Here is a 24,181-nt window from a genome sequence, read left to right as displayed (position 1 = left end):
CACAATACTGTCCACATGTTAGCTTGATCTTCCATTGGCTCTCCGCACATGGTCAAAGTGGGTGAGACAACATGACCATGTGCGGAGAGCCAATGGAAGATCAAGCTAACATGTGGACAGTATTGTGTATTTTACATATTTCAGAGCAATGCAGAGATGCCGCCAAGTGTGAAACAGGTTTATTTACAATCGTTATAAAATATTTCTCCAATCATAAAATTTCTGCACTCGTGCTCACTGCTCAGCTTCTATTTACTGTCTGTTTACTTTGTCCTGAGTTCACAAACAGGTTTACTGAGTTAACCACAGTGAGCATAGATCAGTTACCAGACACACATAATAAAACACGGTTCAATTAAACCAGGTTTGTCCAACTTTTCAATCCTTCCCAAACCCAATGGAGGGGTTGGACAAAGAGCAAATTTCTGGACGATAAGGTATGACACAACATTAAACATGAATGGCCACCTTCTGCACTGTATGTTCTATTTTGATGTCAGTTAAGACATAGGCAGCAGAGTTTTGGATAACCTCAAGTTTACGGACTATAGAATGAGGGAGAATAGGCCACATTTATTACCCTCCTTAGTTTCTCCAAGGAGGTGGTGCTGTGAGATTTCTCCTTGAGCGGCTGCTGTCTAACCACTGAATTATCCATTGTTATTTTATTGAATAACCTTTTAGTTACCACACAACTTTCCTGCATTCATTTTCACACTCTGAATGACTCACCGTCCAGTAACAGTTCCTGTTATGTTCATTTGATCGAGTGGAAGATAAACAGACGATGTGTTGATCAAAACTTCAAATCGGGATAACACTGCAAATGGAAATCAGCAAATTGCGAATTGAACTCAATTGGCGCAGGAACCTGACGGGTCTGATAAAACAGCAACTGGCCTTCTCCGAGGTGGATGTAAAACAGAACAAATATCTAGAAGGAACAGGGCAGTTCACCCCATAACCATGGCCCATATTTACCCCTCAATCAACATCACGAGGATAAATTAGCTGGCCATACGCCTCATTGCAGTCTGTGGAAACTTGCTGTGCAACAGCACTTCCTACATAACATCAGGGGAGTTCTCTACCCCAGAGTGCAGTGGATGCTGAAACACGAAACAGATTTGAGGAGGGGAGAGACAGGTTTCTAATTAGTAATGAGATGAAGGGTTATGGGGAGCAAGCAGGAAGGTGGAGTTGAGTCCGAGATGAGATCAGCCATGAGCGCATTGAATGGCAGAGCGAGTTCGAGGGGCTGACTTGCCGACTCTGCTCCTAGTTTCTATGTAAACTCCGTCATGCCTGGAACCATTCTGGGAAATCTCCCGCCCAGCGAGTCGTGGAAATGTGGATCTTGCTACCACATGGAGTCGGTGATGCAAACAGCATAAATGCTTTCAGTGAGAAGTGGGATACCTACACAAGGAATGTAGCTGTCACTGCCAAGGCCAGAATTTATATTGCCCATCCCTAATTGCCCTGGGGAAGGTGGTGATGAGTCACCTTCTTGAACTGCTGCAGTCCATGTGGCGTAGATACACCCACAGTGCTGTTAGGGAGGGAGTTTCAGGATTTCTAACCAATGACAGTGGTTAGCACTGCTGCCTGACAGCTCCAGGGACCCCGGTTCAATTCTGTGTGAAGTATACACTTTCTCCCCATGGCTGAGTGGGTTTCCTCTGGGTGTTCCTGTTTCCTCCCATAGTCCAAAGATGTGCAGTTTAGCTGGATTGGCCATGCTAAATTGCCCCTTAGTGTCCAAAAAAGATGTGTAGGTTAGATGAAGGGCTCATTGGGATAGGTTTGGGGACTAAACGTGGGTGGAGTTCTCTTTCAGAGAGTCGGTGCAGACTCGAAGGGATGAATGGCCTCCTTCTGCATTGTAGCGATTCTATGCTACAGTTCCAGGTCAAGATGGTGCATGACTTGAAGGGGAACTTGCTGGTGGTGGTGTTCCCAAGCACCTGTTGCCCTCATTCGTCCTTGATAGGGGTTGGAGGCTGCCCATGTGAAGCACAAACACATTTGCTGAAGTGCACCTTATCTACACAAAGAAAGTCACGGGTGTGATTGTCTGGACATTCACACTGACGGGATCTTACGGTCCCTCCGATGGCACCCCCCCACTGCGAGTTATGCGGCAACGAGGGGTGCGTTCAGTGGGAAGCCCTGTTGACAACGGCGAGGCCAAAAGATCCCACCTTAAGTGGGTCTGTGCAGACTCAATGGGCCGAATGGCCTCCTTCTGCACTGTATGTTCTATGTTCACCAGCGACCCTGACGAGCCATGCTCCGTCGCTGCAGAATTCACTGCAGACGGGGAGGAAAATCCCGCCTTTCAACTTACTCACCATACTCGGCAACAGTGAAAGTCCGTTCCTTCAGTACACCCTGCAATAGAATAACAAAGCTATATATGAGATTTTTCAGAAGAACCTTTGAATTGTGTAATGCCAGATGCCCTCTCTCATCACCCACTTACTAAATAATGGTTTATCTACTGTTAACAGAGGGCTACCAACCCTTCAGGACTGAGCGAGACACTTTGGAATCTACACCAAGGAGTAAAATGATCACAGAAACATTTGAAAAGTCGTCTTTTTTAAACACTTTGGTTTGTTAGTTATAAAACCAGGTTAAAGTCCCAACAGGTTTGTCTCGAATCACTAGCTTTCGGAGCACAGCTCCTTCCTCAGGTGATTGAAGAGGTGGGTTCCAGAAATATATATATGGACAAAGTCAAAGATGCAAGACGAATCTTTAATGCGAGTCTTTGCAGGTAATTAAGTCTTTACAGGTCTGGACGGAGCAACTCGAGAGAGGGTCTTTAGATTTCAGTCCCTTTGTGAGAAAACTTTCCCTTACAATCTATAGATTACAGTCCTTTTGAGAAAAGGCCTTCCTATATAATCCCTCTCTCCAGTTGCTCCGTCTGGACCTGTAAAGACTTAATTAGCTGCAAAGACTTGCATTCAAAGTATCGTCTTGCATCATTGACTTTGTCTATATATATGTTTCTGGAACCTACCTCTTCATTCACCTGAGGAAAGTGCTGCGCTCCGAAAGCTATTGATTCGAAACAAACCTGTTGGACTTTAACCTGGTGTTGTAAGACTTCTTACTGTGCTCACCATGTCCAACGCCGGCATCTCCACATCTTAGTTATAAAACATTGGAGACTGGGGTTAAAGGCTGTTTGACTGGGCTTGATCAGTTAGAATTGGAAGGTATTATTCAGGGTTTTGCCAATGGGCCTTTTGCCACATGGACACGGTACGTACAGGTTAAAGCCGGTAAAACCACTTTCCTGGACTGAATTCTTGGGATGTGACTATCACCGGCAAGCTTTCTCATTCCTAATTGCTCTTGAGAAGGTGGTGGTGAGCTGCTTTCTTCAACCGCTGCAGTCCATGTGGTGTAGGTGCACCTATTGTGCTGTTAGAGAGGGAGTACCAAGATATCAGGACAGTAGCGGGAGATTGTGTATTGAGTCTGGAGAGATAGGAGAGGTCTTGAACGAGTACATTTCTTCAGTATTTACGAATGAGAGGGGCCATATTGTTGGAGAGGTCAGTGTGAAACAGACTGGTAAGCTCGAGGAGATACTTGTTAAGAAGTCCCCCGGGCCTGACGGGATATATCCAAGGATTCTATGGGAAGCAAGAGATGAAATTGCAGAGCCGTTGGCAATGATCTTTCCGTCCTCACTGTCAACAGGGGTGGTGCCAGGGGATTGGAGAGTGCCGAATGTCATGCCCCTGTTCAGAAAAGGGAATAGGGATAACACCTGGGAATTAGAGGCTGGTTAGTCTTACTTCGGTGGTAGGCAAAGTGATGGAAATGGTACTGAGCGATAGGATTTCTGAGCATCTGGAAAGACACTGCTTGATTAGAGATAGTAAGCACGGATTTGTGAGGGGTAGGTCTTGCCTTACAAGTCTTATTGAATTCTTTGAGGAGGTGACCAAGCACGTGGATGAAGGTAAAGCAGTGGATGTAGTGTACATGGATTTTAGTAAGGCATTTGATAAGGTTCCCCATGGTAGGCTTATGCAGAAAGTAAGGAGGCATGGGATAGTGGGGAATTTGGCCTGTTGGATAATGAACTGGCTAACCGAAAGAAGTCAGAGAGTGGTGGTGGATGGCAAATATTCAGCCTGGAGCCCAGTTACCAGTGGCGTACCACAGGGATCAGTTCTGGGTCCTCTGTTGTTTGTGATTTTCATTAATGACTTGGATGAGGGAGTTGAAGGGTGGGTCAGTAAATTTGCAGACAATACGAAGAATGGTGGAGTTGTGGATAGTGAGGAAGGCTGTTGTCGGCTGCAAAGAGACATAGATGGGATGCAGAGCTGGGCTGAGAAGTGGCAGATGGAGTTTAACCTTGAAAAGTGTGAGGTTGTCCATTTTGGAAGGACAAATATGAATGCGGAATTACAGGGTTAACGGTAGGGTTCTTGGCAATGTGGAGGAGCAGAAAGATCTTGGGGTCTATGTTCATAGATCTTTGAAAGTTGCCACTCAAGTGGATAGAGCTGTGCAGAAGGCCTAAGGTGTTCTAGCGTTCATTAGCAGAGGAATTGAATTTAGGAGCCGTGAGGTGATGGTGCAGCTGTACAAAACCTTGGTAAGGCCACATTTGGAGTACTGTGTGCAGTTCTGGTCGCCTCATTTTAGGAAGGATGTGGAAGCTTTGGAAAAGGTGCAAAGGAGATTTACCAGGATGTTGCCTGGAATGGAGAGTAGGTCTTACGAGGAAAGGTTGAGGGTGCTAGGCCTTTTCTCATTAGAACGGAGAAGGATGAGGGGCGACTTGATAGAGGTTTATAAGAAAAGTCAGAGACTTTTTCCCCGGGTGGAACAAACCATTACAAGGGGACATAGATTTAAGGTGAATGGTGGAAGATATAGGGGGGATGTCAGAGGTAGGTTCTTTACCCAGAGAGTAGTGGGGACATGGAATGCACTGCCTCTGGAAGTAGTTGAGTCGGAAACATTAGGGACCTTCAAGCGGCTAGTGGATAGGTACATGGATTACGGTTGAATGCTGGGGTGTAGATTGATCTGTTCTTAATCTAGGACAAAAGTTCGGCACAACATCGTGTGTCGAAGGTCCTGTTCTGTGCTGTATTTTCTATGTTCTATGTTCTATGTATCGACCCATCAGTGTTAGCTGGAGGGGAGAGCAGTTCTGGTAGAAAAATACGGTGGTCACCCACATTGAGAGATTGCAGAAACCCAATTAAGTTTGTCTGTGAAAACCTCATGGGTATAAAATTAGATACATAAATAGGAACATACATAGAAAATAAAAGCAGGAAGAGGCCATTCGGCCCTTCGAGCCTGCTCTGCCATTCATTATGGTCATGGCTGATCATCAAGTTCAATACCCTGATCCCACCTCCCCCCCCATATCCCTTAATCCCTTTAGCTCCAAACGCTGTATCTAATCCCTTCTTGAAATTACACAACATTTTGGCCTTAACTACTTTCTGTGGGAGTGAATTCCACAGATTCACCACTCTCTGGGTGAAGAAATTTCGCCTCACCTCAGTCCTAAAGGTTTTACCCCTTATCCTCAAACTGTGACCCCCCAAGTTCTGGACTCCCCCACCATCGGGAACATTCTTTCTGAATCTACCCTGTCTAATCCTGTTCGAATTTTGTAAGTTTCTACGAGATCCCCTCTCACTCTGCTAAACACCAATGAATATAATCCTAACTGACTTAGTCTCTCCTCATATGACAGTCCCGCCATCCCAGGAATCAGCCTGGTAAACCTTCACTGCAGACCCCCAATAGCAAGAACATCCTTCCTCAGGTAAGGACACCAAAACTGCACACAATACTCCAGGTGTGGCCTCACCAATGCCCTGTACAAGATTCTAGCCAATCTTTTCCAGATGGCGGAGTCTCCCTTCCCGTGGGGAACAAATCCGCAACAACTCGGAGTGCACCACAACCGCTTCACGCTTGAATGAGCGTCAAGTGGCTCAAGATGTGAATTTCACCCCTCACCAGGGAGGAGGTCCTGCCTTCAAGAGCTGCCAGCTGATTTGACTGGCCGCCAGCTCCTGCAGTGACAAGTTTTGAAGTGGACAGAAGAGGAACCTCAAGAAGAGGCTTGAGCCAAAGTCCCGGGTTCAGAGTGCAAGACGTCCCAGGGTAGGGAAGGCCTGTGGCATTGCAAGGGGGGCAATTGAGGCATTGGGGGAGAGGCTGGGGAGGTGGGAGAGGGGGGGGGGAGGTTAAAGGGGGTCCAGAAGCCACCAGACCTTAAGTGGGAGCAAAGTCAGAATTCCCCCCACGCCAGATAAATCCGCCCGACAACCTAAAAATTGAAGCTGGGAGGGAAATGGCGCTTAAGTGGCCATTTAAGGCCCTCAAGTGGGGAAAGGGTGGTAGTCTCGTCTGAGGCTTTGCCCCCCCCCCCGGGTAAAATCGCTACGAGGTCGAGATGGACAGGAACACAGAGGCTATCCCATTCCTTCAATTTCACACTCCCCTCCCCCCCAGCCTAAAAACTGGGGTGGGGCAGCGTGAAATTCAGGCCCATGAAAGGGTGCAATGGGGTGTTGTGAAGAAGGTGTTCCTACTCATGGGAAGAGACCATAAATATAAAATAGTCACAAATAAATCCAACGGGCAATTCAGGAGAAACCTTTTCACCCAGCGAATGTTCAGGAAGTGCTTGAGGTGAATATCAAAGGTGCACTTGAAGGGAAGTGGTATAAATACATGGGTGAGAAAGGAATAGAAGGATAGAGTTTGATGAAGAGGGGTGGAAGGATGTTGGTGTGAAGTACAAACACCAGCAGGCAACAGTTGGGCCGAATGGCCTACTTCTGCATTAAACATTCTAAATGACTAAGTTTACTGCCTTTGTCAGTGAAGAGTCTTATCAAACTGTGCAGTAGGATTGACTGTACTCACATTCGATGTAACCTGTATGTACCAGTTGCCCAGCAGCGAGTTAGGAGACAGGGGAAATTCCTTGGAAACGACACCTAATGTAGTCTCCAAATCCGTCCACTGTTGGATCACGGACCGCCGCGGGCTCTGTTGGAATAAATCATGCATTTTGTTTCAGCGTAATTACTGTTCAGCTCGATTATTTCAGTCATGTTTTATGCAGAAGCTGTAGACGTGAAGGGTAACACACCAACAATTTGCACTGGTAGAGACTTGAGCACAAAAATCAAAACTGACCCTCCAGTCCAGCAACCTGAGGGGGGTGTTGTGGCACTCTGTGAAAGAAAAGTGGGCGGGTTATCCTCAGCGTTCAAGCGCGAGGGTGGGGGCTGTGATGCAGAGCAAGGCCAGCAGCGTGGGTTCCATTCCCGTACCAGCTGAGGTTATTCACCCTTGCCGCTCTCCTGAGATGTGGTGACCCTCAGGTTAAATCGCCACCAGCCAGCTCTCCCCCTCAAAGTGGAAAACAGCCTTTGGTCATCTGGGACTATGGCAACTTTACTTACTTTTACTTCTCAAGCCAATATTTATCCCTCAACGGGGAGACGGCAGTGTAGTTATAATGTCACTAGACAAGTAATCCAGAGGCCCAGGCTAATGTTCTGGGGACATGGGTTCAAATCCCACCATGGCAAGCGGCGGAAGTTAAATTCGATGAACAAAATCTAGATTTGAAAGCTGGGCTCAGTAACGGTAGCCGTGACAACTAGAATCATTTGCTGTAAAAACACATCTTTAGGGGAAGGAAATCTGCCGTCCTCACCTGGTCTGGCCTACATGTGACTCCAGAGCCACAGCAATGTGGTTGACTCTGAACTGCCCTCTGAAATGGCCTAGGTGGCCACTCAGTTCAAAGGTAATTAAGGACGGGCAACAAATGTTGGCCTTGCCAGTGACATCGACATCCCATGATAGAATATCAAAATTAACAGCACAAAAACAAAATATCTGGTCATTATTACAATCCATTTGTAGGATCCTGTTGTGCACTTATTTCCTCCAATACACTTCTAAAGTACTTAATTGAGACAGCCTGAAGTCAGAACTGGTGCTTCATAAATGCAAGTTCTTTCACTCTTTAGTGGCCACCGACTAGATAAACCTATTGCGCTGTTGGTACTGACTTGGTTTTTATTATGGTAAAGAGGTGAAAAAATTTAATTAATATGTCCGTTATTACACCTCTCGCACACCATCGAGAGACTCATAGAATCATTGAATTTACAGTGCAGAAGGAGGCCATTCGGCCCATCAGGTCTGCACCCGTTCAGGAAAGAGCACCCCACCCAAGCCCACACCTCCACCCTATCCCCATAACCTAGTAACCCCGCCTCACACTAAGGACAATTTTGGACACTAAAGGCAATTTAGCATGGCCAATCCACCTAGCCCGCACATCTTTGGACTGTGGGAGGAAACCCACGCAGACACAGGGAGAACATGCAGACTCCGCACAGACAGTGACCCAAGCCGGAATCGAACCTGGGACCCTGGAGCTGTGAGCGGCACGGTACGGTAGCACAGTGGATAGCACTGTGGCTTCACAGCTCCTAGGTCCCAGGTTCGATTCCAATCTTGGGTCACAGTTCAAAGATGTACAGGTTAGGTGGATTGGCCATGATAAAATGCCCTTGGTGTCCAAGGGGGTTGGGTGGGGTTGCTGGGTTGCGGGTATGGGGCGGAGTTGTGGGCTTAGGTGGGGTACTCTTCCCAGGGGCCGGTGCAGGCTTGATGGACCGAATGGCATCCTTCTGCACTGTAAATTCTGTGCTCTGTGAAGCAATTGTGCTAACCACTATGCTACCGCGCTGCTCTCAATGTAACATGAGCTACTTTTGAGTGACTATTAAAGAAGGATAGTGTTATAAGAACCACGGGGTCACCACCATTGACCTCTCTGATAGGGGGGGTGGGGGAGGCCAACCTCACGAGGCTCATTGTGAACTAAGAGAAAAGCCGGCCCAAAGCAAGGCCTGGTGTGTTTATTTCTCCCAGCAAGGATTGGACTGGGAGCGAGTTGCTGCCTTGAGCAGTGCTTTGTAAATAGTTAAATAAACCTCTGTTTGTTTACTGCTGGCTTCTTCAATTTACCAAAGATAGATTTGCATTTATATAGCACCTTACATGACGATCGGACATCTCGAGGTGCTTTACAGCCAATGACGGAACTTGGAGGTGTCGTCCGCAAAGCAGCCATTTTCCATGTGGCAAGTGCTGACAAACAGCTGTGAGGTCGAATCAGGTCTCGTTTTGTGGTGGAGAGTTGGATGTCGGCCAAGATGCTGAGATAACTCCCTTTCTCTTTAAAGGGATGTTTAACGCCCTCCTGAGCCACGGGATTAGGCAAAGAATCTCATCTGAATGCCTCGGCATGTTGGCTGACACCGAGAGTAAACAAACCCTGGCCAACAAATAGGTTTCAGCTTTGGTTTCTGAAGCTGTCCCTGAACAGGCAACAATTGAGACAAAGAGCCCCATTCAATTCCGAGCATTGTGAGGGTGCGGGACATACAACACCCTGCTCGTTAACGGCTCATTAAATCCCCCCGAAAACATAGAACCTCAGTTCTCAATTTAATTTCAATCAAAGCGCCCGTGTAATATCCCACTTGGAGGGAAGGGTCGGGAAATCCCGCCCTTTATTTTCAGAAAACAGTCCGTTTCTGAACCTTGTTGGAGTTCCGCAGCAGATTGCAAGTGTTTGAGGAGTTGTGTGGTATATAATAATAATAATCTATATTGTCACAGGTAGGCTCACATTAACACTGCAATTAATGTGAAAAGCCCCTAGTCGCCACATTCCGGCGCCTGTTCGGGTACACTGAGGGAGAATTCAGAATGTTCAAATTACTGAACAGCATGTCTTTCAGTGCTAGTGGGAGGAAACCAGAGCACCCGGAGGAAACCCATGCAGGCACGGGGAGAACGTGCAGACTCCGCACGGACAGTGACCCAAGCCGCGAATCGAGCCTGGGGTCCTGGCCCTGTGAAGCTACAGTGTTAACCACTGTGCTACTGTGCTGCCCACTAAAGTGATAAAGATTTGACCTTGGGTAATATTGCTGGAATTGTATAGCTAAATATATATAAGGGAGTGGTTGCAAACAAGGTAGTTCACTTGCATGAACCAAATGGGTCGCTCGGGGGATATTTTGTAAGACTCCTTTTATTGTGTAACATTAATCCTATGTGCTTAAGGTTTTTCTTCTTGTTAATAAATCTTTTGATATTTAATATCTTTTGATATTTAAACTGGGCGACATGGACTGGTTGGGCCGAAGGGCCTGTTTCCATGCTGTAAACTTCTATGATTCTATGATATCCTAAAGGTGTTCTATGCTTCTGGGGTCAGTAGCTTTCCCTCCTCATTTTCAAAATGCTAAAAAAAGGTATGGGGCAAAATTCTCCCCCAACGGCGGGATGTCAGCCGACTGGCGCCAAAGCCGGCGCCAATCAGACGGGCATCGCGCCGGCCCAAAGGTGCGGAAAGCTCCGCATCTTTGGCGGCCTAGCCCCAACATTGAGGGGCTAGGCCGACGCCGGAGGGATTTCCGCCCCGCCAGCTGGCGGAAATGGCGTTTGTTTCCCCGCCAGCTGGCGCGGAAATGCGGTGCATGCGCGGGAGCGTCAGCGGCCGCTGTCAGTTTCCCAGCGCATGCACGGGAGCGTCAGCGGCCGCTGTCAGTTTCCCGCGCATGCGCAGTGGGGAGAGTCTCTTCCGCCTCCGCCATGGTGGAGGCCGTAGCGGAGGCGGAAGGGAAAGAGTGCCCCCACGGCACAAGCCCGCCCGCGGATCGGTGGGCCCCGATCGCGGGCCAGGCCACCGTGGGGGCACCCCCCGGGGTCAGATCGCCCCGCCCCGCCCCCCCCCCCCCCCCAGGACCCCGGAGTCCGCCCACGCTGCCTGGTCCCGCCGGTAAATACCAGGTTTGATTTACGTCGGCGGGACAGGCAATTCCTGGGCGGGACTTCGGCCCATCCGGGCCGGAGAATCCAGCGGGGGGTCCTGCCAACCGGCGCGGCCGGATTCCCGCCCCCGCCCAATCTCCGGGAGCGGAGACTTCGGCGGGGGCGGGGGCGGGATTCACGGCGGCCAACGGCCATTCTCCGACCCGGCGGGGGGTCGGAGAATGACGCCCATGATCCGGAAGACAGATTTCCCTTTGCGATCTGGCTTGCTCAGCAAGTGACATCTGCGGTGGTTATAACAGGAGGTTAATTGATTATCTCTCAGTAGACTGTCTGACATCAGTCAGTTAGATTATAGCCAACCTGAGTGAAAACACTATTAGTTCTTTATACCTGAATAAACTTAGCTGGCAAAAAATCTATTGATCACAGTCAATCAATTTTCAAATTGATCCCCAGACTCAACAGCTTTTGGGGACAGGAAGTCATAGCTTTTCACTCCCCTTTTTGTGAAGAAGTCCTTCCTGCCGTTTCCCCCAAACAGCCTAGCTCCAGTCCATCCCTGTCCAGAGGAATTTCTTTCTTTCTATTTTTCCCAATCCGACCCATGAATCGTCTCCTACACCTCGATTCGACCACTCCTAAATTGCCAATGTTCCAGCCTGTAACTGTCCTCATAGTTTAACTCTGTTCACCCCATTAGCATTCCGTTAGTTTAGACAAGATCTGTTAAAATGTTTAAAATATCAAAACTATAATCAGGTTGAGTGTGTAGACTGATGTCACTGTCAGTCATAATCCAGGCAATGGCCAGGCAATCACCATCTCCTCCAACAAGAGGGCATCTAACCATCGTCTCTTGACATTTAACAGCATTACCACTGCTGCTTCCCCCACTGTCAACACCTTGGGACTTACCATTGACCAGAAACTGAACTGGACCAGCCATATAAATACTGTGGTGAGAAGGTATAGACTGGGAATGATGAGGAGATGAGCAATTTGCTTCCTGACTCCCCAAAGCTTCTCCAGCTTCGACAAGGAGCATGTCAGGAGTGTCTCGGAATACTCGCCACTTGCCTGGATGAGTGCAGCTCCAGCAACATTGAAGGAAGCTCAACACCATTCAGGACAAAGCAGCCCTGCTTGACCAGGACTCCGTCTGCCACCTTAAAAATTTGCTCCCTCCAGCACCAACGCACAGTGGCAATAGTGTATTCCATCTACAAGATGCACTGCAGCAACTCACCAAGGCTCCTTCAACAGCACCTTTCAAGTTTGTGACTTCTAACATCTAAAGGGACAAGGGCAACGCCATCACTTTCAACATCCCTTTCAAGCCACGCACCATCCTGACTTGCAACGGTCAAAGTTATCAAACTCTGCCAGAGCACTAAGTAGTTCAAGATGGCGCTTCAAGTGCAATTAAGAATGTTGGCCGAGGCAGCAACTTTCACATGCCATGAACACAAAAGCTGTCGGCTCACATTTACATTTCGGCAGGAATGAGGGAGCAAAAAAGGCAAACGCGTGACACTCATAAGAATTTGTGAGCTGTACTCACGCGAATAATGATGCTTATTTTCCCGAGGAATGGTTTGAGATCAGGGTAAATGCAGATGGCTCGGATTTTCACTCTCTGTCCTGGTTTGTACACGGCCTTGTCCGTCTGGATCAAGGTGGAGACAGTTTCCGTAACAACTTCCACGTCAGTCGAGTTGTGAAACAGCAAACTCTCCTCTGCATATCCCCACACCACCAGCTGATAGTGACTGGCTGACAAACCTTCCTGGAGGTTGAGAGAGAGAGAGACCAAAAACTTGAGATCGCAATAATAATAATAATAATAATAATAATCGCTTACTGTCACAAGTAGGCTTCAATGACGTTACTGTGAAAAGCCCTTAGTCGCCACATTCCGGCGCCTGTTCGGGGAGCCCGGTACGGGAATTGAACCCGCGCTGCTGGCATTACAAGCCTGCTGTTTGGCCCACTGTGCTGAACCAGCCCCTTCAAACCGTTCTTAATCTAAGAAATGGTCAGAAATACACATCAAGAAATTGACCTTGTGCCCTCATCCCTTCTGTCATTTAATCTCTCCTTTCAACCAATCTCACGCCTTCCCCTTGGTTCTTGCCTCCACCCCTCCCCCCCCACCCAGCCCCCACCCCCACCCGCCCTTCACCTTTCCTTGCTGAAAACCTGTTCAATCTCTAATGTTTTCCAGCTCCGAGGAGAGGTCATCGACGTGAAACTTTAACCCTGTTTCCTTCTCCGCAGACACTAAGGGCTGGATTCTCCGCTGTCGGGATTCTCCGCTGTCGGAATTCTCCATTGTGCCGGCAGCCCGGGGGTTTCCCGACGGCGTGGGGCTGCCCACAATGGGAAACCCCATTGGCCGGCTGGCGAGACAGAGAATCCCAGGGGCGCGCCGCACCAGAAATCCTGGGTGGGATTCTGTGATCCTGAGGCTAAGTGTTGACGCCATCGGAAACGCCGTCGCATTTCTCGACGGCGTCAACACGGCCTCAGGATCAGCAATTCTGGCCCCTACAGTAGCCAATGTGAGAAAGCTATGTGTTACCAAGCCCTATGCTGAATCTAATCTTACACATCTTCATTATTGTAATAAAATACTTACTGTTGGAAGTACCAATTTTCCTGTAGTACCTGAAAGGTGCAACACAGAGAATACCTTCCATTAGTCATCATCAATGAAAAAGTGACAAAGAATGAGATATAATATTGTTTCATTCTTTTTGCACAGTGGAAGGATTGCTCCTGAATGGAGAACTGCATCCACATGGAAATAGGAGCAGGAGCAGGCCACTCGGCCCCTTGACCTGCTCCGCTATTCAATAAGATCACGGCTCATCTAATTTTAACCTTAACTCCATATTTCCGCCTGATCCTAATAACCTTTCACCCCCCTTGTTCATCAAGAATGTATCTAGCTCTGTCTTAAAAATATTCTCAGACTCTGTTTTCACCATCTTTTGAGGAAGAGTTCCAAAGATGCATGACACCTCCGAGAGAAAACAAATTCTGCTCTGTCTTAAAGAGGCAATCATTTACATTTAAACGATGAACCCTAGTTTTGGACTGCCCCACAAGAAGAAACAGGGGGTGCGATTCTCCGATCGCGGGACAGAATGTCCGCGCGACGCGAAACGGGCACGTGCACTAGCGTTTCTGTCCCCCACAGGGGGCCAATACGGCACTGGAGCCATTCACGCCGCTCCAGCCTCACTTCCTGGCGCGCACTGGGCGTGGCGCCAACCCGCGCATGCGCATGCGCGGGCATGGGTAGTGAAGCCGCCGGTGCGGGCACAGACGTGGATTCCGGGAGCATGTTTCTGGAGCTTCATTCCTGTGGGTCGGTGAAGGGGGAATGGAGGGCGGGAGGGGGTGCGGGTGCCATGCAGGGGCGGGGGCGCTGTTCAGCGTAGGTCGGGCGGGGTAAGTTGCGGTGGTGGTGGTAGTGGAACCCGCGGGTGCCAGGTCCCGGAGGGAGAACGTATCCTGGCGGCCATCGGGGTGTTCAATGTATGCGTCCTGGGGGTTGGTGTGCAGGAGCTGGATCCTCGGCCAGGAGTTCGGACTTATGGCTCCTGACATGTTTGCGGAGCAGGACGGGCCCCGGTGTCTTCAGCCAGGACGGAAGCGAGGCCCCGGAGGTGGGTTTCCTGGGGAAAACAAATAGGCGGTCATGAGGGGTCTCGTTTGTGGCCGTGCAAAGGAGGGACCTAATAGAGTGGAGTGCGTCAGGAGGACCTCCTGCCAGTGGGGAACTGGGAGATTCCTAGACCGTAGGGCCAGGAGGATGGTCTTCCAAACCGTCGCGTTCTCCCTCTCCACCTGCCCGTTTCCCCTGGGGTTATAGCTGGCAGTCCTGCTCAAGGCGATGCCCTTATTGAGCAGGTACTGACGCAGTTCATCGCTCATGAACGAGGAACCCCGGTCACTGTGGACGTAAGTGGGGAAACCGAACAAGGTGAAGATACTATGTAGGGACTTAATTACGGTGGCCGCGGTCATGTCGGGGCAGTGGATTGCAAAGGGGAAGCGATATAACTCGTCAATGACGTTGAGGAAATATGTGTTGCGGTTGTTGGAGGAGGCGGGCCCTTTGAAATCGATACTGAGGCGCTCAAAGGGCCGGGATGCCTTTACCAGGTGGGTTTTACCCGGTCGATAGAAGTGCAGCTTACACTCCACACAGATCTGGCAGTCCCTGGTCATGGCTCTGACCTCCTCAGTGGAGTAGGGCAGGTTGCGGGCCTTGATGTAGTGGAGAAGCCGGGTGACCCCCGGGTGGCAGAGATCATCGTGGATAGCCCGTAGTCGGTCATCTTGCGTGCTGGCGCATGTGCCGCGGGACAGGGCATCTGGGGGCTCATTGAGCTTCCGAGGATGATACACTATATCATAGTTATAGGTGGAGAGTTCGATCCTCTACCTCAAGATCTTATCATTCTTGATCTTGCCCCGCTGCGTATTATCGAACATGAAGGCTACCGATCGTTGGTCGGTGACGAGGGTAAACCTCCTACCAGCGAGGTAGTGCCTCCAGTGCCGCACGGCTTCCACGATGGCTTGGGCTTCCTTATCGACCGAGGTGTATCAAAGGGCCTTGGGACAGTGAGGGAGAGGGAGTTGTAGGAGGGAGCGCATACAGTCGGGTCGGGTCCTAGAACCCCGTTTTCCACGACGTAGCCGGGGATGGCTAGTCTGGTTGTGCGGAAAACGCATTTCTCCTTGTTGTAGGTGAGGTTAAGGGTTTGGGCGATCTGGAGGAATCTCTGGAGGTTGGCATCGTGGTGCTGCTGGTCGTGGCCGCAGATGGTGACGTTGTCCAAGTACGGATATGTGGCCCGCAGCCTGTATTGGTCCACCATTCGGTCCATCATTCTTTGGAAGACCGAGACCCCGTTCGTGACGCCAAAGGGGAACCGGAGGAAGTGGAAGAGGCGGCCGTCTGCCTCAAAAGCCGTGTAGTGACGGTTCCCCGGGCGGATTGGGAGCTTGTGGTACGCAGACTTCAGATCCACCGTGGAGAACACCCCGTAGTGTGCGATGTGGTTAACCATGTCTGTGATCCGGGGAAGGGGGTACACATCGAGGTGCGTGTCCGGTTTATGGTTTGGCTGTAAACTACAACCATCCGGTTCTTTTCCCCGGTCCTGACGACCACCACCTGAGCTCTCCAGGGGCTATTGCTGGCCTCGATGATTCCCTCCCACAAGAGTCGCTGGACCTCGGACCTGATAAAAGTCCTGTCCTGGATGCTGTACCGCCTGCTTCTGGTGGCGACTGGTTACAGTCGGCGGTGAGATTTGTGAAGAGCGGGGGAGGGCTGACTTTTAGGGTCGCGAGGCTACATACGGTGAGTGGGGGTAGAGGCCCACCGAACTTCAGAGTTAGGCTCCTGAGGTTACACTGGAAGTCCAGTCCCAACAAGAGAGGAGCGCAGAGGTCGGGGAGTACTCGGCACCCTGTATTGCGAGGGTTGCGGTAATGCACCCCCGGATCTGCACCGAGTGCGACCCAGAAGCAAGAGAGATGGTTTGATGTGCCAGGAAGATTGGGAGCAAGCAGCGTCTTACCATGTCTGGATGAATGAAGCTCTCCGTGCTCCCGGAGTTGAACAGGCAAGGCGTTTCATATCCATTTACCCGGACAGTCATCATGGAGCTCCGGCGGTGTTTGGGTCGTGACTGGTCAAGGATGACTACACTGAGTTGCGGGTAGCCGGCGTGGTCGGAGGTGCTGGGGTGGTCCCAAGATGGCTGCCCCCATCGGTCGCACGTGTCGGGCGGTGAGGAAGATGGCGTCCAAGATGGCGGCCCCTATGAATCGCACGTGGCGGGCCGCGTGAGCAAGGATGGCCAAGATGGCGACCCCCGTGGGTCGCCCAAGTTGGGTGGGGTGGAAGATGGCTGCCCCTACGGACAACACAAGGCCGATGACGCGTCTGGGGGGGGGGGGCGGAGCCGGCGGACACGCTTCCACACTACGGGATCTGCGGGCCTGGGAGTCTGAGGGTCGGGCCTGCGATTTAGAGTTTTTGGACCTGGCCAGGCAAACTTTAGCAAAATGTCCTTTACTTCCGCAGTCGCTGCAGTTCGCATTCCGGGCTGGGCAGTGCTGCCGGGGGTGTTGAGGCTGGCCGCAGAAATAACAGGGTAGGCCCCCATGGTGGGCGGGCAGCCACGCGGCACAAGCCTGGGGTATTCTTTGGTCGGGGTCCACGAGGGGGTCGCGTGATCGGACAGGAACGCGTTAAGGCTTTGGAACGCTACTTCTAGAGAGGAGGCTAATTTTACATCTCTTCCAGGTCTAGGTACCTTTTTCGAGTAGGCGCTGTCTCACGTAGTTGGACCTGACTCCAGCCATGTAGGTGTCCCGGAAGGCGAGGTCCATATGTTGAGAGGCCGTAACGGCCTGGTAGTTGCAACTTCGCGCAAGGACTTTGAGGTCGCGTAGGTACTCCTCCAGCGATTCCGATTCCCCAGGGCACTGGCGTTCAGTAGTGAGGAGATGCCGCGCGTATACCTCGTTCACTGGCTTTACGTAGAGGCGCTGTAGCATCGCGAGGGCTTCTGCGTAAGTGGAGGCTTCCTCGAGTTGAACAGAGATTCGATGGCTCACCCGGGCGTGGAGGAGACTCAGCTTCTGTTCGCCGGTGACGGAAGGTGAAGAGGAGATGGCGAGGTAGGCCTTGAAACAGCGGAGCCAGTGCGAAAAAATCCCTTTCGCCTCCGCGGCCTACGGATCGAGTTCCAGTCGGTCAGGTTTGAGGGCCTATTCCATAGTGGCGTTGTAGTTGGTTAAATTGATGCGAACATCAATTCACACGAAACCCAGAGTAGAAGTAAACTGTGGCTTTAATCAACTAGAACAGTGCCTGCCTGCGACTGGTCTGCTAGTGAGAGCTGCCTACAGGGCTACTGCTCTTTGTACCTCCCCTCAAGGGGTGGAGCCAGGGGCGGAGCCCACAAGGCACCAACATGATACGTTACAGGTAATACCTTACAATGGTCCATAGGTGGAGCCCACATGGGCAACAGCGGGATCCAGTTATATACATGGTGAATGGTTACTGCAAAACGTTCACCACAGAAGGGATATGTGCCCTCCTTTTAACCTTGTTTATCTTACCTGGAGGGAAGGTGCCTTCCACACTGCTCAGATTCTGTCCGCCCTCACTGATCTGTGCTGTTATTCGCAGAGGGGATAGGCTGCCCTGTAGTGGACACACTGTGATGGTCATGTTAATTCTGGGGAAAAGCCTTCTTGGTGCCGTGATGAAATAGGTCGGCCTTCAACACATAACAGAGAAACAGGGTTACTCATTTAATTTTTCTTATTGTTTCTTGGGATGTGGGCGTCGCTGACTAGGTCAGCATTCATTGCCCATCCCTAATTGCCCTTGTGAAGGTGGCATCGCTGCAGTCCATGTGGTGTAGGTACACACTCCCACCGCTGTTCGGGGGGGGGAGGATTCCAGGGTTTTGACCCAATGCAGTACAATTGGGTGTTTCTCCCAATTATCCACACCCCATATGCTTCCAAACTCCCCCAAAGGGACAGACTTATGCTAGCTCGAAGCGATTGAAGCGATCCAAGCGTTTGATTGGGTGGCAAGAAAAATGATTTCCTCTGGTGAAATATTTCCTCGGGCGAGGGGTGGGGCAGAATACGCAGTAAAGTTAGAGCTAGGCTTGCTCAAGGCTGATGTCATAGACCATAGAATTTACAGTGCAGAAGGAGGCCATTCGGCCCATCGGGTCTGCACCAGCTCTTGGAAAGAGCACCCGACTTAAGCCCCACACCGCCTCCCTATCCCCGTAACCCAGTAACCCCACCCAACCTTTTATTTTGCACCCTAAGGGGCAATTTATCGTGGCCAATCCACCTCCCCTGCATGTCTTTCAGGACTTGTGGGAGGAAACCGGAGCACCCGGAGGAAACCCATGCAGACAGGGGGAGAACGTGCAGACTCCGCACAGACAGTGACCCAAGCCGGGAATCGAACCTGGGACTGTGGAGCTGCGACGCAACTGTGCTAACCACTGTGCTACCGTGCTGCCCGTGTCCACACAAGAGGTAGAGGAAGTCTGGATCTCCCTCCCCCAAAAACCTATTGAGACTGCGGGACAGTGGAAAATCTCGACACAGACGTTCAGAGATTTGTATTAGGCAAGTGGGCTGGGGCGTATCAAACAACAGTGAATGGGTGATGATCTCAGCCATGATCTCATTAAATGGCAGGCCTGACTCAAGGGGCTTCTTCTGATGTTCCTGCATGTGTGAAGCGGGTCAGTGAATGACAGTAAGCCAGTGTGGGACCATCTTCTCATCGAACGTTTCCCTTCCACACTCGCCAACAGCAGTCACGGGATAATGGTGAACTGTAGGAGCCCTGGCTCATTTTGTTCTTCCCCCCTCTGTTGGAAACTGTTATTTCCCCTGCACCTGAGGTCGGGGACAGAACCTCTGTTGGATGACCCACCTCAGCGCATTTCTCAACCCAGCCACCAGGGGCATTTCTTTCAACTTTGAACGAACCACCACAGGAGTGGGAAGAGGGCTGTGAAGAGCCTGCATGATAGAATGGGGCAGCAGGGCCGAATGGCCTGTTTCTGTGTTGTAGACTATGTGAGTGCTGCACTAGATAATAGTAAAAATCAAATTACTGCAGACGCGGGAAATCTGAAATATAAATGGCAGATTTTGGAAATACTAATCAGATTAAACAACATCTATGGATGTCGGTGACCTTACATCGGGACTGAAAGGACACAAACATGGAAAGTTGGACTGGGACTCAGAAAGACTGGCAAGATAGTGAGGGAAGCAGCTGGGTGGCAAGCTGACACCTTCCTGCCACCTTGCCACCAACGAGGGAAGAGGTCACACACGGTCCTTCCGCCCAAAACCTAATTGAGCCACAAATGGCCTCTTCCAACCCCAGCTGAGATTTTACCAGCACATTTTCAAATTAATTTACGGGATGCGGGTGTCGCTGGTTAGGCCCAGCATTTATTGCCCACCCCTAGTTGCTCTTCAGAAGGTAGTGGTGCACTGCCTTCTTGAACCGCTCCAGTCGCTGAGGTGTAGGTACACCCACATTGCTGTTAGGGGGGAAGTTCCACGATCTTGACACCTGGTGATCGTGAAGGAATGGTGATGTATTTCCCAGTCAGGGTGGTGTGTGGCTTAATGGGGAACTTCCATGTGGTGGGGTTCCCAGGAATCTGCTGCTCTTGTCCTTCTAGATGGCCGTGGATTTGGAAGGAGCTGCCTAAGGAGCCTTGGTGAGTTCCTGCAGGGCGTCTTACTGTCACTGTTCATCAGTGATGGAAGGATTGAATACACGTGGAAAGGGTAGCAATCAAGCTTTGGCGTGGAGGAGGGGTGGGAATCTTGGGGTTGGGTGTTCCTGTTTGGGCACTTTTTGGCTCACAGAGAGGCCCCCCTCAATCCTCGCCAGCAGCAGTGTCTGCTCCCGCAGCAACAGTACAACCTGCCCTCAGAGACCACTGACCCACCTTGCCAGGCCTCCCTGACTGACCCCAACAACCCCAGACTCAGTTCAACAGGTTGCGGATGTATACATGCCCATCGATGAGCCTTCCTTCTCCATGTCCAGTCCCAGCAATGGCCGCCGCTCTCCATGGCGCAGTCGAGCTGCCAGTTATCTGATTGGGGAGTAGCTGTTGATGGCAGGCTGCCATTCTTAATACAGGCAGCAGCCCCGGCAGTAACTACCGCATTGGCTAAGGATGACAAGATCCTATCCCGTGGTCCCGTGTCCGCCAAGGCTAGTTTGCCCCCCACATTCGCCCTCAGTGGTGGACTCCAGTCGCCTCTATAACATTCATCTCCTTAACTCTACTTCTCTCCCTACAGATGCTGCCTGAACTTGCTCAGTATTTCCAGAATTTTCCACACTGGAAAAACTCTATAGAGACCAGAAAAAGAACAATTGATAGAAGGTGATGTTCACCACCCTGGGGGCAGTAGAGCTAATCTCATTTTTCTGGAATAAGGAATGGGAGGGGGTGGGGTTGGCAGTATACTAACATGGTCAGAGGATAGGTGTTGATTTTCACTGTCCTTGCCTGGTATTAATAGGGCGGTAATAATTCAATGGATTGTTATCATAGCTCCGTTAACACCAGCAATGCAACCAGATCCTATCACCAGGTGTCAAATGACAACTGCCTGCTCTTAACATGGAAGTCGAGGTACATCGTTGATTTATTGACAAATCACCATAGCCGCAGGTGCCAAATTGTGACGGTGACACAAATAAAACAAGTAATTAAAATTTGTAAAAGTTGTAGACAATTGTCAAAAAATGAAGTGCAAACAAATAAAAGAGTTGCACAATTATGAACATTTCAGTATATAAATAATTACAATACAATACAATAGGGCAGCACGGTAACATTGTGGTTAGCACAGTTGTTTCACAGCTCCAGGGTCCCAGGTTCGAATCCCGGCTGGGTCACTGTCTGTGTGGAGTCTGCACGTTCTCCCCGTATCTGCGTGGGTTTCCTCCGGGTGCTCCGGTTTCGTCCCACAGTCCCAAGATGTGCGGGTTAGGTGGATTGGCCATGTTAAATTGCCCTTAGTGACTAAAAAATGTTAAGTGGGGGTTATTGGGTTATGGGGCTAGGGTAGATACGTGGACTTCAGTGCTCTTTGTAAGGGCCGGTGTAGACTCGATGGGCCGAATGGTCTCCTTCTGCACTGTACATTCTATGATTGCAAAGTAGAGGTCTGTTTAATTTAAGGAATAAAAATGAAGGGTTTGTTACTCTCTGTATTTTGTATTAGAGTCCATCATATATTGGCAGGCTAAGTTCCTTAAATTCTCAATCATTCACATGCTATTGATGAGTTTTACAAAACACGGGATCGAGGGGTCACATAGTCTATTCGTAGTATCTATAATTAGTGGGACGTTGTCTTTTCTCCTTAATCCCATCGCACAATTGCTTTGTGTGGTTGTGCAGTAGTCAGTGGCAATGGCAGGTGGGATTCTAGTGAAGTCCAGACAGAGCTTTTCCCAACTCTCAGCATGGTGAGTTTGGGCAGCACGGTAGCATAATGGTTTGCACAGTTGCTCCAGGGTCCCAGGTTCGATTGCCAGCTTGGGTCACTGTCTGTGCGGAGTCTGTGCGTTGTCTGCGTGGGTTTCCTCTGGGTGCTCCGGTTTCCTTCCACAGTCCAAAAATGTGCAGGTTAGGTGGATTGGCCTTGCTAAATTGCCCTTAGTGGCCAAAAAAGGTTAGTTGGGGTGATGGGGATAGGGTGGAGATGTGGGCTTGGGTAGGGTGCTCTTTCCAAGGGCCCGTACAGACTCGATGGGCTGAATAGCCTCCTTCTGCACTGTAAATTCTATGATTCTATGATATATTCAGTTGTTTGTGTCAGAGTAGCTTTGGTGAACGTTACCTGGGTCAGTTTCTGTGTTTCTTTCCGAATGCCTTCGAGCTTGTTATGAGATAAACAAGCAGCAAACCATCAAAGGTGAAGCATTGTTTTGGAAAATTTATCCCATGATTGATAAAGATTGGAATATGCACATTTCCACATAGATCCACACACACATATACAGAAACAGATCTATTATATATAAATATTACACACCGAAGCACACAAAATCTCACATACATTAATCAGGTGGATAGTTGTCCCGTGTGTAAACATGCAACATTTCCATAGTTATTCTTTTTTACAAGTTGTTACATATTTGATGGTGTCCAACTGGACACATGATATGTCTTCATCTCTTCATATACCCGGACAGATAGACAAGAGACGTGGTTAGACAATATTTTAAAGTACAAAACTTTCTAAACACTGGGAACGATGCAAGCGTGATCTCTGTGTCGATAACAGTTACACACCCGGTCAATTTAGCCAATATTTCTGAAATCTCATGTTGCATATTAAATGGAATAAACTATCCACACACGGAGGAATTTAGATAATTACATTCCAGGAGAAACGCAAAGTGAACATTCAGTTTCTTGACAGGTTTCAGAATAGATGGGAGTTAATTAACCTTCACACTGACTCTCACAAACTGCCAGCAATGCACATTTACCAGATATAACCGAAAGCTATACTCAAAAGAATTTTCAGATCTTGCCCCCATTCTCTGCTTGGTTGAATAGCAGGATGAATTACTGTTAAACAGTCAAAAGAGCATTTTTTAAAAGCGGCAGAACTTTATTACATACCTTACGGGTTTAACCTGGGACTTACCTGCTGGCATTGCTGGTGAGGAGGAGAGCAAGGAGCAGCTGGGCATAGACTGGGAGTGCCCGGGTGAGATGTGCCATTGTGTGGGTCCAGTGAGATGTGTTCCTCTCAGCGTTACGGTATCTGTCAGGGGCACTCTATACAGAAGAGGCTATCTCACTTTGTAGGGGAATCTCTGTAGCACACCCTCTAACTGTCGCAGTCTCTCAATCTCTAACTCTCTGACACGGGCTCTCTCTCGTTGTGACACACCCTCTACGGAATTCCAACTCTTTCTCTACAATCTTTTTCCTGAGATACAGTCTCTCTCTCGCTCTCTCCTCTCTCTCCCTCTCTCTCTTCTGTAGCAGCAATTTTCTCTTTCCCTGGCTCTCACCTTCTCTCTATTAGACGGTCTCCCTTCCTGCGGAACCCGTTTGCTCTCTATGTCACAGTCTCTCGCTTTCTCCCCCCATTGCACCCTCTCTGATTCTCTCTCTCTCTCACTCTTGCAGCCTCTCTGTCTCCAGACTCAAAGAAGAAATTATGGAGTTCACGGTGCCGAGGACCCGGGTTCGATCCCGGCCCCGTGCGGAGTTTCTACCCGGTGTCGCCCCCACAACCCAAAGATGTGCAGGGTAGGGGGCCACGCTAAATTGCCCCTTACTTGAAAAAATATAGTTAAACAATAAATTATTGAGTCAAGTGCAGAGTTGCAGTTGTATTTTCTTCAGCACGGGCTACCTGTGCTCACTGCACCATCTCTCCCTCCCCTTTCAGTGGAATCCGCACGGAGAACGGTTCGGGAATATGCAACAGTCGCTTACCACAGAGAATTTCCTTTCTGAGGTAATCAATTCCTTTCAATGTACCTTTAGAAACACAGGTACAAGTCCCAACAATTGTGACAAATATAGATGTTTTCCTTCCTTTATGAAGTTTGTTTAATTGTTTTGAGATATTTAAAATCAGTTGCCATGTTGCCCACCTTGCAACAATCTTCAAAAAGGTACATCGCTGGTTGTAATGCACTTTG

The 24,181-nt window shown here is 49.7% G+C and overlaps 1 protein-coding gene across 1 annotated transcript in view; it reads right to left on the bottom strand.

The window, feature by feature from the left end:
• Positions 1 to 23,453, bottom strand: part of cd109 (CD109 molecule) — a 130,046-nt gene extending 106,593 nt beyond the window's left edge. Inside the window, exons 1-7 of the mRNA XM_072514017.1 lie at positions 23,170 to 23,453; positions 18,046 to 18,206; positions 13,526 to 13,554; positions 12,449 to 12,673; positions 6,937 to 7,062; positions 2,355 to 2,394; positions 733 to 820 (exon numbers count right to left, since the gene is read on the bottom strand). Coding sequence (XP_072370118.1) covers positions 733 to 820; positions 2,355 to 2,394; positions 6,937 to 7,062; positions 12,449 to 12,673; positions 13,526 to 13,554; positions 18,046 to 18,206; positions 23,170 to 23,246 — 746 coding nt within the window. The 5' untranslated portion in view covers positions 23,247 to 23,453. The remainder of the gene's footprint in view (positions 1 to 732; positions 821 to 2,354; positions 2,395 to 6,936; positions 7,063 to 12,448; positions 12,674 to 13,525; positions 13,555 to 18,045; positions 18,207 to 23,169) is intronic.
• Between the last annotated feature and the right edge of the window lie 728 nt (positions 23,454 to 24,181).

The sequence above is a fragment of the Scyliorhinus torazame genome, chromosome 1, assembly GCF_047496885.1.
Source record: "Scyliorhinus torazame isolate Kashiwa2021f chromosome 1, sScyTor2.1, whole genome shotgun sequence".
NCBI lineage: Eukaryota > Metazoa > Chordata > Chondrichthyes > Carcharhiniformes > Scyliorhinidae > Scyliorhinus > Scyliorhinus torazame.
This window is presented reverse-complemented; position numbering and strand designations above follow the sequence as displayed.